This window comes from Hyaena hyaena, unplaced genomic scaffold (genome assembly GCF_003009895.1).
Source record: "Hyaena hyaena isolate Hyena2069 unplaced genomic scaffold, ASM300989v1 scaffold_13, whole genome shotgun sequence".
NCBI lineage: Eukaryota > Metazoa > Chordata > Mammalia > Carnivora > Hyaenidae > Hyaena > Hyaena hyaena.
The window spans coordinates 6,086,690-6,102,134 of NW_024080645.1; the positions used below are offsets into that span (position 1 = coordinate 6,086,690).

Sequence of the window (15,445 nt, forward strand, 5' to 3'; positions counted from 1 at the left end):
GGGGGGGGGGGGGGGGGGGGGGGGGGGGGGGGCGCCCGGGTCGCCCGCCGGTTCCCCCGCCAGGGGCCTCGCCTCCATCTTCCATTTTCCTCCCACCGCGCGCGACTGCATCCTCACACACGCCTGCATGTTTCGAGGCTTTTATGTCACCAGGAAGGGTGTTGAGATGTTGACAGCTGCGTAAAAGATGGGCTAGTTTTCAACTAAAAGGCACCGTCACTCGGGGCGCCGGGGCTCCGTCAGTTGAGCGTCCGACGTCGGCTCAGGTCACGATCTCACGGTTGTGGGTTCGAGCCCCGCGTCGGGCTCTGTGCTGACAGCTCGGAGCCTGGAGCTGCTTTGGATTCTGTGTCTCCCTCTCTCTCTGCCCCTCCCCTGCTCATGCTGTGTGTGTGTCTCTCTCTCTCTCTCTCTCAAAAATAAATAAACGTAAAAAAAGACACTATCACTCATGGTAAGTTGTAAAAATGTACATTTCTGCCAAAAATGCGTCAGAAAATTCTTGCATGTGCCTTTGTACCTGCAATGGGGGTAGGAGTTGTTTTGTGCTTTGGCGGACCCACTTGGGGGTGAAAATGCCGTGTTACCGTTACTTTAATTTGCGTTTTCCTGACTGCTCTGTGAGATTAAGTAGCTGTTTTCACACTTCCTTATTTATTTGCAATTATTACGTATTTCCATAACACGACAGATCTGGGAAAAGGGTGATATTCACCCCTGTGCTTGGCGCCATGATGAGAGCAGCTGTTTAACATTTGGCCATAAATCTTCAGACACTCCTCTTCTTCCCTTTATCTGTGACCCACGCCCTCTCTCTTTTCTTCGTCTGTGTGGAGGACCTAACCTTGCAAACCATACAGTCCCCCTCCCCTCGCCCTCTCCATCTAGAGCTGTCCCCATCGGTCGGTCCATGAGACTCTTTTTTTACAAACTCTAATACTTATCTATTTATGCGTAAGGTACGTGACGGCCCTGAGTTATAACAATATGAATTCAACGCCCTATTTGCAACAAGACCACGTTACGGGCGGGAGCACGTTCCTTCGTGTGACTGAGTGCTCTCCGTGCCCCTGAGATACGATTGGACGGCCTCCCCGTCCACCGGCACACACGGCACCACGAATCTCCCTCTCCCCGGCCCCTTGCGCTGCTGCAGAAGGCTTCCTAGGATGGGCTTGGGGTCGCCGAGTCAGAGGTCTGCATCTCGGACCTGCAGATAGTGCCTAACGCTCTCCGGAGCAGCTGCCCCGTCTCCCATCAACAAGGGGGGCCCGTCTTTCCCCACATCCTCAATAGACCGTGTGGATCAGACTTTGTAAATCTGAGGACATGATGATCTTGTTTTAATCTTGTGTTTCCCTTAATTACTGGGGAGGCTCAACTTGCTCTGATGTATTTAATACCATTTGAGTTCTGGGAATGGGCAGTTCAAACCCTTTGCTCAGGTGCCTGTTGACTTGTGTTTTTATCAATTTTAATAAATCCTTCATATATTCCTGTTTTTAAAATTTTTGTTTAGAGAGACAGAGACAGCGTGAGCGGTGGAGGGGTAGAGAGACAGACGGGGAGAAAGAGAGAATCGCAAGCAGGCTCCAAACTGCCAGGACAGAGCCCGACGTGGGGCTCGAACACACAAACCGTGAGATCATGACCTGAGCCGGAATCAGGAGTTGGATGCTTGACCCACTGACGCCCCCCCAGACGCCCCTAATCCTTCAAATATTCTGAACACTATGCCCAAATACCACTTTGGGTATATAAAATATAAATGACACATATTTTCCATGACTTTATTGGTTGTCTTTGACATTTCCTTAAATGTTTACTTTTGAGAGAGAGTATGAGCAGGGGAGGAGCAGAGAGAGGGGACAGAAGGCCTAAAGCAGGCCCTGCACTGACAGCGGTGAGCCCGATGCGGGGCTTGAACCCATGAACCGTGAGATCATGACCTGAGCCAAAGCCAGATGTTCAACCGATCGAGCCACCCAGGTGCCCCATCTTTTACGTTTCTTTTAAGCTGAGTATTTTTTAGCGAGTTCACTCTTTGAGCTGTCTGTGGTCTTCACGCCTGGTGGAAGAAATCCTTTGCTGATTTGATTTCAAAAACATATTTTCCTTGTTTTTCTCCTGTTTTCCATACATCGCTTTTTTTTAAAAATAACATTTTTATTCACCTTTGAGAGACAGAGAGAGAGAGCATGAGCAGGGGAGGGGAAGAGAGGGAGACACAGAATCTGAAGCAGCTCCAGGCTCCGAGCTGTCGGCACAGAGCCCGACGTGGGGCTTGAACCCACAAACTGTGAGATCGTGACCTGAGCTGAAGTCGGACGCTCAGCCGACTGAGCCCCCCAGGCGCCCTGCATATGTCGTTTTTTACCGTTCAGGCGTTTTCATCCCCGTGGGATTTGTTCTCTGCGAACTGGATGTTGTATACCATGCAGACAAGGTTAAAATGTCTTCGCTCCTGTGGGCTTTCCTACCGGCCCCTGGGGGCCCGCCTGGCCCCCGTGACTCTCCCAAACCACAACCCCCTTCTGAACATGTATCTTTCTAGGTTCTTCCCTGCATCTCACTGACAGAGCCACACTTTCCATCACGAACCTTCCAGGAGCCGGGAAGGTGGGCGCTCCGCTTCCCTCTCCTCCTCCCCTTCTTCCTCCTCCTCTTCTCAAAGGTCCCATTCAATGGCATTTATTGGCTATTATTTCTTTTTCTTCCATAGGAAAGTTGGGGGCACCTTGTCAGATTACACACAAAAGAACCTCTCCTGGGATTATTTTTATACCAACTTAATTTAGACATAATTTATACACAATATGACTTAACGTACCCACCTCTGGTGCACAGCAAGGTTGTGGGGTTTGCGTACCCTTTGCGACCAGCAGTCCACTCCAGAGCCTCCCGGCACCTCCCTCGCCCCCCAGCCCCTCCTGCAGCCCCAGAACCGCCAGCCTGCCTCCCGCCCCGTGGAGGAGTCCCCAGAATTTCACAGAAGCGGAGTCGTGGTACGTTCGCACCTGGCTTCTCTTATTCTGCACGGTGGTTTTGAGCTCTGTGTCTACCGTTGCTTCCATCTACACGTTGCTCTGTGTCATCGCTGGGCAGCTGCAGTCGTGTGGACACACGCCCCCCCCCCCGCTCCCCGGACATTCAGGGTGTTTTGGTTCTTGCTTCGTCTGCAAACTGCCGCGACGAACATTCCTACTGAGGCCTCCGTGCGGAAGCATGTTCTCGTTTCCCCTGGGCAAGGAAGGACCTAGATGCAGAAAGACCAGGTCATGTGGTGCGTGTGTGCTCGACTTTGTAAGACACGGCCAGGCTCCTGTGCAAAGGGGCTGTGGCATTCTGCACGCGTGTGGGGGTGTCGCTGTCATCAGTCTGTTTAAATTCTAACCATTCTAATGGCTCGTGGAACTCGAATGGCACTTCGCGGAGGACTACTGGCCCTCGCCATTTCCTCGTGGGTTTATTTCCCGCTGTGTTTCTTCTTTGGTGACGTGTCTGGTTTGAATTTATTGCCTGTTTTGTACCGACTTGTTTAATGAGTTCTAAGTGTTCTTTACATATTTTGGATACAGATCTTTTGTCAGGTACATGGTTTGCAGATGTTTACTCTGCGTCAGTGGAAGATCTTTTCACTCTGCTAACACTGTCCTGAAAGGCAAAGGCTTTGCATTTTTTATGAAGTCCAATTTATAATTTCATTCTTTTATAGATCACGCTTTTAGGTGTAGTATCTAAGAAACCCACGCCTACTCAAGATCGCCAAGTTTTCTCCCATATATGCTTTAAATACACGCAGTTTATTTTGTATCAATAATAGCTCATCAAGTTGAAAAACAAATAGGAACACTGGATGTTTGATGGAAAAGGTGGTCAATGATCTCAGGCTGCCATTTTGCTAGACTCCAAATAGTCGTCTCTGAGCAGAGAAATATTAGAATGTCTACGTATTTACTAGAGGCTTGAGTAACTTAAAATACTACACTCTGGGGGACTTTTAAAAAGAAGTAATGAGTATTTGAGAGGACAACACACACGAGGCATGGCGTGAGGCCCGTCGCCTCCTGGATTTGCCGTTTCCTTCCCTCAGGCTCTCAGGTGAGTCACGTCACTGCTCTGGACCAGCTTCATGAGCTACAGACTGGGAGTGACAGCCACGCAGCACAGGGCTGTGATGATGAACAGGTACGGCATTTGCAGACAGTCTTCTGGAAGCTTGTCCAGTGGGCGAGAAGCGCCGTTCGTTTCCTTCCTCTCCTACGTAGCTAAGACCCCGAGAAGTTTCCCTCCGTAGCACGAAGCTCTCGGGGCCTTTGCCCCAGACACAAACACGCCCTGAGGGAGAGGCTGACACCAGGCACGTCCCAATGTCCAGGGGAATGTTACCTGAACAGCTCGATCACAACGGTGGCCTGTGCCGTTCAGCGTTCAGAGCAAAGTCATTTTTATTATAATGAAATTTTAAAAGGCAGTTACATTAGTTACACATATACACAACCGACTCGATAACCGTTAGTCACAGAGGACATTCAAGAAATACACAGCACGGCTCACATCCAAAGAAAGGCTACAGGAGAAACAATTAAGTGCTTGACCCGTGCACGGACGCCGTCGGAGAAGCGCCTCCTCCGTGAAGGGGAGCGGGGCTGCCCCAGGAGCCGGCGCCCGTCCGCCACAGCCCGTCGTCTCCACGGCCGGGGCCGCCCACGCGGGCCTTGGCCAGGGCCGGACCACAGAACAGCTTCGGCCACCAGACCCGCCAGGACTCTGGAAGTGCACGGTGCCTGCCCCGCGGCGCCCGGACCCCGGGCTGTCGTGAAGGCGGACAGCGAGGTGGCTGGAGGCCCCTTAGTGCAGGAGGCGAGGATGTGGCAGAGAGAACGGACCCCGTGGCAAGCACTGACCAAACTCGTGGCTTCTGGAGCTTCTGTGCTGACTGGTTGCCGCGAGAGCTTGCAGCAGGTAACAGGCTGGGTCCTGCGCAGACGGGTCACAAGCAGCGGGGAGCAGGCGGGAGGGGAGTGGTGCCCCGGGCCCCGCTCCCAAGTGGGACGCAGGTGGGACCACGCTCACTTCCCCGGGGCCTGCCCCTCCCTCGGCCAGCGGCCAGCACAGGCCACTGTCGCGCATGTCACGTGTGGCTGGTCCGGGGGAGACACGGTCCCTTCACAGGCTGCGAAGTCCAAGCTCCCGGACACAAGTTCCGACTGTGAGAACCTGGCCCCCCAACTCTCTGCACCGCATTCGTCAAACAGCAAGGTGGAGCAAGCAGAGGAGAAACGTGGCAACAGCCAGAAACAAAACTAGGGAGTGACACGCGGGTAGACTGTTCTAGAACCTCCCTAGCCACGGCCACAGTCTCCAGCTGGTCCCGGGCGAGCCTCGCCGTGGCTGCTTTGTGTCCTCCCGCAAGACGCTGACAGCCGTGGCCCGGCCTGCTCCGAGGAAGGCCTCCCCGCTCGGCCCAGCAGAGCCCGGGAAGGTCTCGCAGAGGAGAGGCAGTGCGAGCGACAGAGCGAGTCACGGTGAAGCCCCAGCCCAGGCGGGGCCGCAGCTGCAGTGGGAGAGGGGCCGGCTGAAGGCCGTGCTGACAGCGGGGTCCCCACACGGTCCCCTGCTGGCTGGGCGGCTCTGTTCCCAACCGGGACAGGGAGACCCTGTGAGGCCTGAACGCTGACCCGGCCTCTGCCTCAGGGCTCCTTGGGCACGAGGTCCTTCCCGTCCACTGGCCACGTGTCAGCCTCCAAGTGTCACAGCCAAAGAGCGGCACGTGGAACAGAGGAGCCGCAGAGCCGGGCCGGCCCAGCGGCTGCAGCGGGCTCCCCGTCGGTGCCCCCGGGACCCCGCGGGAGGGGTCACGACATTCCCCACGACGCCGGCTCTCAGGCACCTCCGGCCTTGCCTGCGGGGACCCAGGCCACGGCCGTTTGCACCCCAGGCCCTTGCGTGCTGACGGAAGTGGACGGAGGCCACCGGGGGCGAGGCTGCTCTGCTTCGTCAGGCTCCTCGTGTCCAGCGCGGCCCTGGGTCACAGCTGGGGTGCCCCTAACGTGCTCACTCAGGGAACCCTAATTCCCTCCAGAAAACAGAAGGGACCAACATGAACTCCCCAAAACTTCCAAACTCACAGGCTCCAGGCCACAGGTAGTCTGTTTTCATTTCAGAGAAACCGTTCTGGGAGCCAAAGGCCCTTTGTGCCTTTCTTGGAAAACGTTGCGCACACTGCTCGGGGTGGGGGCCGGCCTCAGAGGCCAGGGGGGCCTAGGGGGGCGAGCACTGAGACCCCCCGGGTCTGGCACTGTTAGGGTGCATGGAGGCTCGGAGGGTAAAGCGACCCCAGTGTGTGTAAAGCCAGCCCCCCCTCCAGTCACCGCCGTACAAAAGGGCTAACGCCGCTCTAAAAGCTGCTGAGCGGGTGTGAGCCCAGGTGTGGGAGCCGGGGTCACCCGGAGCTGCAGGCGGAGCTCCCTGGGCAGGACGGGCCCCGCGGGTCCCCGACAGACGGCCTGCAGAGGTCACAGGAACACCCCGCGCGCTGGGCGCGGTCTACACTCGGCCTGGCTTCCGGAATCCCAGGGGAGGGACGCGTGGGTCGTGTCTGCGCCTGGTGCCTGAGGGGCCCCGGGAGGGACACGGGATTTTCTGGGGGCGGGAGTCAGCGGGACGGTGGGGCCACCCGGAAGCATGGCTGTCCGGAAAAGGACACAGGGGCTCAGAGAGCCTGGCTCCACGCACAGGGCGGGGGGGGGGGGGGGGGGGGGGGGGGCGCGGTCAGCAAGTACGGGGAAACAGCCAGCCAGGGACCTGTGCTCAGCCAGCCGGCAGAAGCTTCTAGAAGTCGGCTCTTCTTGTCCTGTCCTGACACCACCTGAGGGGTTCAGGGCCCCCGAGAGAGTGGACCTGCCCTCCGTCCCTCACAGACCCCACTACCCTCAGCTGGCCCAGGAGACAAGGCTCAGGGCCCGTGGGAGGCGTTCCTGCCTCCACGCGGGGGCCGCACCTGGAGAAGGCCACTGATGCCACGTGGCCGCTGGGGCTGGTCCTGGGGCAGCAGGCACAGGATGGGGGTGCCCGCGTGCCCTGCCTCCCCGTTTGCTCCTCACACAAGGACCCGGGGCTCTGCAGTCCCCGAGGCGCCGGCGGGGTTCTCGCCAAGGGAGCAAGGTCCTCGGGGCTCTGGGAAGAGGAAGAAGTCGCTTCCCCTCAGAAGGGGGTCTGCACCAGACAGCGGCCCGTTAGAGCGAGCGGGCGCTGGGTCCCTGGGCCACACCCGCTCCGGTCGGGGCCCAGCCCACCACGCAGCCTGGGTTCTGGCCCCACGACACGCACGGGGCACAGCACCCCCATCACAGGGCCAGGGGTTCGTGTCCCACGGCACCACGGACGGACACACAGGCGTGGCTGAGCTGGGGACAGGGGAACCACGGACGGACACACAGGCGTGGCTGAGCTGGGGACAGGGGAACCACGGGCGGACACACAGGCGTGGCTGAGCTGGGGACAGGGGAACCACGGACGGACACACAGGCGTGGCTGAGCTGGGGACAGGGGTGCCATGGATGCGCACACAGGCGTGGCTGAGCTGGGGACAGGGAGCTGGCGTCCAGCTGGCGTCTGTACGGAGAACACGGGCTGTGTCCCGCTGGCCGCGCTTCCCCGCACCCACCCACCCGCAGACGTCAAAGGCAGGAAGAAGCCCGGTTCCTGCGCCCTGGGCAGGCCCGGGGACTCAATCTGGACCCTACAGCGGAGCTGTTCAAAGGCAAAAACCGTCTACTAGGAGATTACTGACAAGCCGACCCCAGGGCCCGTGGGCTCACCTCCCAAGCACAACAGATAAGACACAATAAATACAACCGGCCCCCATGTCTACCGGGGCTCCTGGTCGCTGGCACCGGGCGGGGGGCCGGGGCTGAGAGGCGCTGCAGGGGGGAGGGGTGCGGGGCTGAGACGCTCTCTGCTGGGGGGCGCCAGGGGGGCGGGCGGGGCAAGCAGGGCGCGGGTGGGCCCCGCCCGCGAGGGTGGCGCTGTCACAAGAGCCACCGGCCCAGCGCCAGCCGCGCTCTGCCCGCAGCTACTCAGAAAAGGGCGGGAACATGCCCAGGTCGGCGAAGTCCTCGATGTTGTAGTTGCCGGTCCCCTGGGTCGGGTCTCCCGGCATCGGCAGCATGTCCTGCGGGGGAGAAACGGAAGCTTCGGGCAGTCGGCTCACCCCCCGCCCGCCGGCACCTGCGCGTCCCAGGAGCCCAGGCTGCCTCTCACCCCACCGCTCGCCACCCTTGGGGGCAGCCCAGGTGCTCAGGGGCCGCGAGTGTCCACGCCCAGAAGCCGCTCTCCCCCGGAAGGGGCCGCCCCAGCAGGCAAACCGAGCCCTGGGACATAACCCGCTCTCACGTCAAGCCAGGACGCGGGGCGACAAGAGCCCGCTGCTGGGTGCATCTGCCCGGGCACCTAGCAAGGCTGTGCGTGCTCTGAGGGCGGGGCCAAACGCCTGCCTCCTTGGGCTTCACTTTTCACGAGCCCTTCAAGCTCTGCCGCCTCAGAGCGCCCATCCAGACAACAGGCATAGCCAAGATTTCAACCCCTTGTGGACAATTTCCCAAAGTGTGTCTGTCAAATCCTTGGCCCATGAGACACACTGGGAGAAGACAACTGTGTGGACGAGTAGTTACGGGGAACGAGACACACAGACTCTGCCTACTCCTAAATATCCTCAGTCTTTGTTAATGTAGTAAAAGGCTCTGATAAGTCCTGCGGTCAAGAAACTGAATAACTTTGCCTAGCCAGTGTTTCACACGTTTATTTGCCCAAGGATTCTTTCCAGCCTTGTGACCTTGAAGAGCCAGGCCGGGGAATTCTGCCTTACACGGCTGCCGTGAGGCCTAAGGACGGAGGAAGGAGGTCAGAGTGCTGTCCCTCTGGAGACCTCGAGGGACATCTGGGCTCCAGACCTTTGTCTGTGAAGGTGCTGCTCGGCCAGGCGGGAAGGCGCTTGAGAGGAGGAGAGAGGACCCTTGGGGAGGGGTGTTACCGCCGAGGGGGGCGCTCAATCCCTCTCCCTCCTGCTGCCTGCCCGTCCTTGCTCTGCAGGGCAGACCTGGTGCTCTGGGCACAACGGAAGCAGCTCCGTGCTTCTCCCTCACTCGGGCCCCCATGGGACGGTCTGAGTACTCGGCTCAGCGGGCGGTCAATGGGCTCATGCCTCCATCTGGAACCTTCCTCCTGGGGGAACTTGTGGCTGGAGCTGGGGCCAGGCGGACCCCAGGGGGCCGAGCACGGGCACGCGGGGCTGCTGCAGGCTAGGTCAGAGGCGCAGCCAGCTGCGTGATGCCCGGGCATCCCTGGCCAGAGAGGATGGCGGAGGCCTGGGCTTCTGATCCCCCCCCAACCCCCCCCCCCCGGGCTGGGCCCGAACTCAGGTCTGCACCGAGTGGTTGGGGCTGCGGCAAAGGGCAAGGGGAAAGGAAGCAGAGAGAAGGCGCCGGTACCTAGGACAAGGCTGTGCTCGCTTGATTTACCTGGAACACTTCAGTCTGACCGGGCTGCTGGTGGGGGTGCTGCTCACCGCTCTGCTGCCCGTGGTGCTGGCTCTGCCACTGGGACCAGACCTCCGAGGGCCGCCCCTGGAACTGCCCGCTGCTCTGTCCGCTCTCGGCTGTAAGAGCCCGCGTGCAGGGCGCCGCCGTTAGGCTCCAGAGACCCACCCGCCGCAGCCCAGGGGCCCCCACGTCCGAAGGGCACGCTCCGTCCAGAGCCGGCCGCCGACCCCCTCCAGCTCACACTGACTGACAGGTAGCAAGTCAGTGCGGACGGTGCGGGTCCCCCTGGGCACAGCTGTAGGGGACGGGGTGGGGGGCGCTCAGCCCTGGAGCCCTCCGTGCCCTCAGAGCTTTGGCCGGGGCCTGTCTGTGGGGCCCGGGCGCTAGTGGGCGTCAGCGGTGACCCCGCCTTGAGAAGATGGGCGTCTGGGCTTCCGCTCAGGACACTGGGCAGGGCCAGCCCCCCCACCCCCCGAAGACTTGAAGTGCAGCCCTGGCCCATGCAGTCCGCACAGCAGAGCATAGGCCCCTGGGGCCTGCGTTAAGGGCCGTGGCCACTTAACCCTTTACGGCCTGAGGTCTTGTTAACAAGGCTGGAGAGGCTTTCTCTCGTGGGAGGGGTCCCTCTTCCGATCCTGAGAAGAGGAAGAACTTCCTGGCGTCCTTTACTCACACAGCCTATTTACACAGTCGGCCATCCCTACAGCTGTTCCCTGGATGCCCCAAACAAGGTTATGGTGTTTCTGACACGGGCGGCCTGAAAGCCCTCAGAGGACAGCGGGGGGCGGGGTACAGCCCCAGGGCCCTGGAGGCGCCAAAGTCTTCCTGCAAAGCCAAGACCCAAGCGGCAAGCCTCTGAGGAACACCACCGGCCTCCCCGAGCTTGGCGACCTCCAGACTTGGCCCCAGGGCTCTGCAGGCGGGGGCTCGGTGCCCTGGACTCGGGTGCTTGGAGAGCACGCCTGCCGCCTCCCCCCGGCAGCCCTGCGCCCGCGTCCCGCCTACCGAAGCCCGGGGTCCTGCTGGCGAGGCCGGAGTAGGCGTTCCCGCTGGGCGAGGACGTGGCCGGGCTGGACAGGGGGCTGTAGGAGGCCGGGTCTGCTGGGTACGTGTGGCTCGCTCCGATCCCGAAGGGGGGCGACTGCGTCTTGCCGGACTGGGAAGGGATGTGCTACGATCAGGACAAAGCAGGAGAAGGGAAGTGTCGTCCGCAGGCCACCCCAGGCCCACCGTGACTCCCTGCAGCCCTCCCGGCCGACGGGGCCCAAGGCTGGCACTGGCCCGCGGCTCCGGGGCAGGTCTCGGTGAACCTGCCCCCCGTCCCACACGGCTGGGGTCCGGCTGCGCGTTCGGGGCCGGGCAGGGCAAAGAGCGGGCGCCGCCTCACAGTGACACCAGAGGGCTGCGCGTGTCCCCGGCCGGGCTCCCGCGCACTCCCAGCTGGGCGGACAGAGGTCCAGAGCGGGGCGGGGGGCCCCTCCCGATGGAGCGCCCCTTCCCCTGCGCCCCAGGCTGCGACGGCCGTGCCAGGCCACGGAGAGCAGACGGGGAACCGCTGGGGGAGCCTCGGGGGGGCCGGCGGCCCGTGCTGCCCCGGCTCCGGGCCGCGATCCAGGGAAAGCAGATCCCCGCGCTCACACCGGCTGGGCGCCAGGCGCCGCCCCCACCGAGGCCGTACCTGTCCTGGAAAGGGCGGCCGGCTGCCCGTCCAGGCCACCTGGCCCTGGTTCAGCTGTCGCGAGATCTGGGACATGTTCTGGCCGGTCGACGAGGAGGACTGGATGTCATTCACGCCAGGCACGTGGACCACGGAGGAGCTACGAGACACGAAGTCACGTCCGTCCCCGGGAGAGGCGCCGCCCCCAACGCTGCCCCCTGGGCCACCTGCCCCTTCCACCCGCGTGCTCGGCCTCTGTGTCCCCAGCAGGGCCCGCTCTCTCCTCCACACAACCCCCCCCCGCCCCCCACCCCTGTGTCTCTTGCTCCCAACAGACGTCGTGAGGGAGAAGCTCCTTAGAATAAAACTCAGGCCCAGCGTCGATGTGCTCTGGTTAACTCGCCCCCTGGGGCGCCTACGGGGGGGGCCGCGGGGGAGGGCCTGGAGTGGGGGCTGGGGGCGGGGCCTCCCCTCGGCCCTCCTCCCCGCTCACGACTCTGCCAGGGTTTATGAGGCACCTGCTGTGTGCGCCACAAGGTCACAGGGTGTGGACCCCAGGCCCAATTTCCAGCCACTCCATTTATTCAACAGACTCATTAAAGACTGGATGGTGGGGAGGTGAGGAGAGACTCCCGCCTGCCTTCAGGCGCTTCTCCTAGCACAGCAGAGGGTGCGGACCCAGGAGGGAGTCGGGGGAGGGGGACGAGCTAACACGGAAAGCTCCGGTGGGTTCTGGGGAGCAGCAGATAGACACAAGGGGACCCTATTAGTAACTGTATCACAGTATTTCTCCCGAGCCATCCGGTTCCTCTTCACACAGGAGGACGGAAAACACCAAGGCTCTCTGGTCCCGGCCACGACGGGGACGTCACTGCCGTCCCCCGTGAACTACTTCCTTCCTTCACATACAGGTTATTTTCCCGGTCGGCCTCAGAAGGCCTTTCCTGCTGATCGTGGCTCTTTCCAGGGGCCTGTCCCGAACCCCCCGCCCCGGGAACCGGGAGGCGCTGATGGAGGAGGCCGGCCCTGCGCCCAGCACTCTCCAGGGGCCCCTGGGCTACAGCCGCCGGCCTTGGTACCTACAGGCTGGGGCCCAGGCCCTGTGGGCGAGGACACACTCAGGGACGCGCGGCAAGGCCACCCGCTGCGGCTCAGGGCGACCTCTGAGTGCTGTTCACTGCACACCCTTCCCCTCAAGCCAGCTCGGGCCCTTTAGAGTCACAGGAAATTCAGTCCATTCCACCAGGTTAAGGCCTCATGAGCTCCCTTTCATCCCGGCTTCCCTGCCTCCCTCCTTCCCTCCATCATCCACCCTTCTCCCCACCCACACACCCCCCTCCCCTCCCCCCCACCCCTCCCCCCCCACACCCGTCCCCCCCGCCACACCCGTCCAGTCCACAGATGAGCCGTGGTGAGCGCCGTCCTCGTGGAGGCTCTGCACGCGGCTGGCGTCCTCCCGACTCCTTCCCCACCAGCCTCCCCTCCTCCATTATGCCCTCCAACCTGTTTCTATGACGACAGCCTCACCCCAGCTCAGCATCTCAAGCTGGACCATCTGTCCTGTGAACCCGCTGCAGCCTCACTTTCCACTCTCCCCCCGACAGAGCCCCCACCCCACTTCCTCAAGTCTCTCTTCCCCTCCAGCTCCCTAGCGTGGAACTCAAGGCCTCCGCGGTCCCCTCCAGCTTCCCCCGGACCCGAAGCCTCTCTGGCCTCTCCCCGTCCCGGCTTCGCTCAGCACACCCTGAGGCCCACACGCCGTCGCCTCATTGAGCGACAACGTGACCTCCGCTTCCAGGCTTGGCTCGGGATTGGCCAGGCCTTCCCTGGGTGCGCCACCTGGGCCCGGCCCAGGGCCCTCCCTCCCCGCTGCCCTGCTGCAGACGGAGGGGCTGGCGGAAGGGCCACGTGGACTCGATGAGCACATGCCCAGCCCCAGCCTGGATGGAAGCGTGCCCGGCCACCGTGCGCCCAGTGTGGCAGCGGGTGACACGGCAGCAGGAGAGAGGAGTCTGGGGCCTCCGACGCTGGGCCGCAGGGACGGCCCCCGGCAGTGAGCAAAGCTCCGGGGCTGCTCGCTGGGCTGCTGTCCCATCCTGCTGCCCCAGGCCAGGGACTTGCTGCCTGGGGCCCGGAGCCCGGAGCCTGGGGCCGGCTGCGTGCAGGGACACCCAGCCAAAGCGCTGGCTGCAGCCGCCCCCGGGCCTCCCTGCACCCCGGCCCGCTAACCCGGGGCATGGCTGCCGAGCCACCTGCTGCTTCCCCAGGGCCGCCTACGCACCAGGGCCGCATAAGCCCCTCCACCTTAGGGAGGGCAGGCTCCTGGGGGGCCCTCTCCCCGGGGCGGCCAGCCCCTCCCGCCTGGTCCCTGATTGCACCTGACGCTCTGCGCAGGTTCTGGCCAAGTGAGCGGGAGGTGGGCTGCATGGGGCCCCTGCCCACCTGGCCTGGGCCTGGGCTAGTTCTCCTGGTGAGCTGGGTGCATGGTGGGTGCACGTAGGACCCACACTGCCCTGAGGGCACCCTGTCTCTGGCCCTCCTTCCCCAGCAGGCAACAGCAACGCATCAGGCCAAACCAGAGCCGCTGGGACCCGGCCTGGCCCAGGGCCCACAGGGCAGGAGCCACGAATGGGTGTTGGCAGAATTCGCCACACACGGAGCCCAGCTCTGACCCAGGGCTTCCAGGGTGAGGGGCACCTCCCGCCCCCGGGGCCCCTCCCAGCTCGTACCTGAAGGCCTTCCCCGAGTGCCCTGGGGGGAACGGGCTCCCCTGGGAGTACATCTGCTGCGTCCCCGCCGCAGACGCTGAGGTCATCATCTTCTTCTCCGCTAGGGAAAGCAGGGCAAGGGGTACGGTCAAGGGCGTCCTGCCCTCCAGGCTGCGGGGGGCGGGGCAGCTGGGGAGCAGGGAGGGGGGTGGGCGTCCTTCAGAAGGACGCACCCCGGCCGCCTATCCACACACGCCTTCTCTGCACACGAGGGCACGGGCTGCGCGGGGCTACGTGCCGCTGGAGGGCGGGCCCTTCCCGAGATGGAAAGAGGCAACGGAAGTTCTCCCTCAGACACTAGTTTGCGCATCCTTCCAAGCCCATGGAGGAAGCACGGAGCCGTGGTTTGAGGACAGGTCCCTGCACTGGGCGCCCAGCATGCGGACCCCAGCTCTGCCCCGCCGGTCAGGGGCGCGATCTCGCGCCTGTGACTGAGGCGCTCCTTTCCCTGTAGTCTCGAAACTGCCACTCCTGTTAATCCCACGGCCCTGACGGCCCACCCCCACGATGCTGGAAGGAAGTCGAAGTTAGCTACGGGGCAATTATTTTGTGCCTGGATGGACCCTCCGCCTGGACCCATCTCTGGCTTGGGGGGACAGGCGGAGTTGGGGGTCCCCCACGGGGTGGACGTGAGCGGTGATGGACACTCAGGCTCGCGGGCTTGGGGCGGAGAGGCTGGGCTCCCCTGACCATGCGCTGAGTATTTCTGTAACGTTCTGATAAACCGAGGCCGTGGGCAGCCTTCTGGGCCCATTTCCTCGGCTGCGACGACAGGGTGTGCACGGGAAGTCCCACGGCACGGGAGGGGCCCGGACCCCTGCGTGTAGGTCTCTGACCCGGTCCGCGGTCCTGAGTCTTGCAGGCAGAGATGGAACTAAAGGTTTTAGGAGGGCCGTGCCCCAGGGACTCGTGAGCACCCACACGGCGTAAGCTATGATTTCCTGTGCACTTAGGGTTTGGTGACTTGGGTAAAGGGGAAACGCACGCTTTCCTAAGCGCTCCAAGATTCTACGTGTACGCGGGCACATCCAGATTCTTGACCTCATCATTCAGTCTTCCGTGTCCTTTCTCACGCTGGGGCTCTGATCTACCCGACCTGATGGAGATGAAGAACTGCACCCGCGCTCTCCTGCCGCCCTCCAGCTCTACCAGCGTCTTCCTGTGTTTCTGTTTCATTTGGCTTCCACACACTCCGATGTTCGCGACACATGTTCACCTCTGGGGCCAGCACATATTTGCCCCGTATCTGGTTGAAAATGACCATCTCAGTGGGGCGCCTGGGCAGCTCAGTCGGCTGAGCGTCCGACTCTTGATTTCGGCTCAGGTCGTGGTCTCATGGTTCATGAGATCGAGCCCTGCGTTGGGCTCTGTGCTGACAGCCTGGAGCCTGCTAGGGATTCTCTTTCTCCCTTTCTCTTCCCCTCCATGGACCTCTTTCTTTTTGAAAATAAACTTGGGGGCGCCTGGGAGGCTCAGTC

At 62.1% G+C, this 15,445-nt stretch overlaps 1 protein-coding gene across 10 annotated transcripts in view; it reads right to left on the reverse strand.

The window, feature by feature from the left end:
* The window catches only part of ARNT2 (aryl hydrocarbon receptor nuclear translocator 2), a 134,771-nt gene that overhangs the window by 2,347 nt on the left and 116,979 nt on the right, over positions 1-15,445 (reverse strand). For 4 of the 10 annotated variants that reach the window (XM_039257583.1, XM_039257595.1, XM_039257542.1 and 1 more), the window contains exons 15-19: positions 13,929-14,028; positions 11,221-11,359; positions 10,548-10,713; positions 9,522-9,658; positions 8,788-8,994 (exon numbers count right to left, since the gene is read on the reverse strand). In XM_039257583.1, coding sequence (XP_039113514.1) covers positions 8,866-8,994; positions 9,522-9,658; positions 10,548-10,713; positions 11,221-11,359; positions 13,929-14,028 — 671 coding nt within the window. In that variant the 3' untranslated portion in view covers positions 8,788-8,865. Of the gene's footprint in view, positions 1-4,430; positions 8,177-8,787; positions 8,995-9,491; positions 9,659-10,547; positions 10,714-11,220; positions 11,360-13,928; positions 14,029-15,445 lie in introns of those variants that run through there. The other 6 variants (XR_005532765.1, XM_039257567.1, XM_039257553.1 and 3 more) reach the window with 6 other exon arrangements.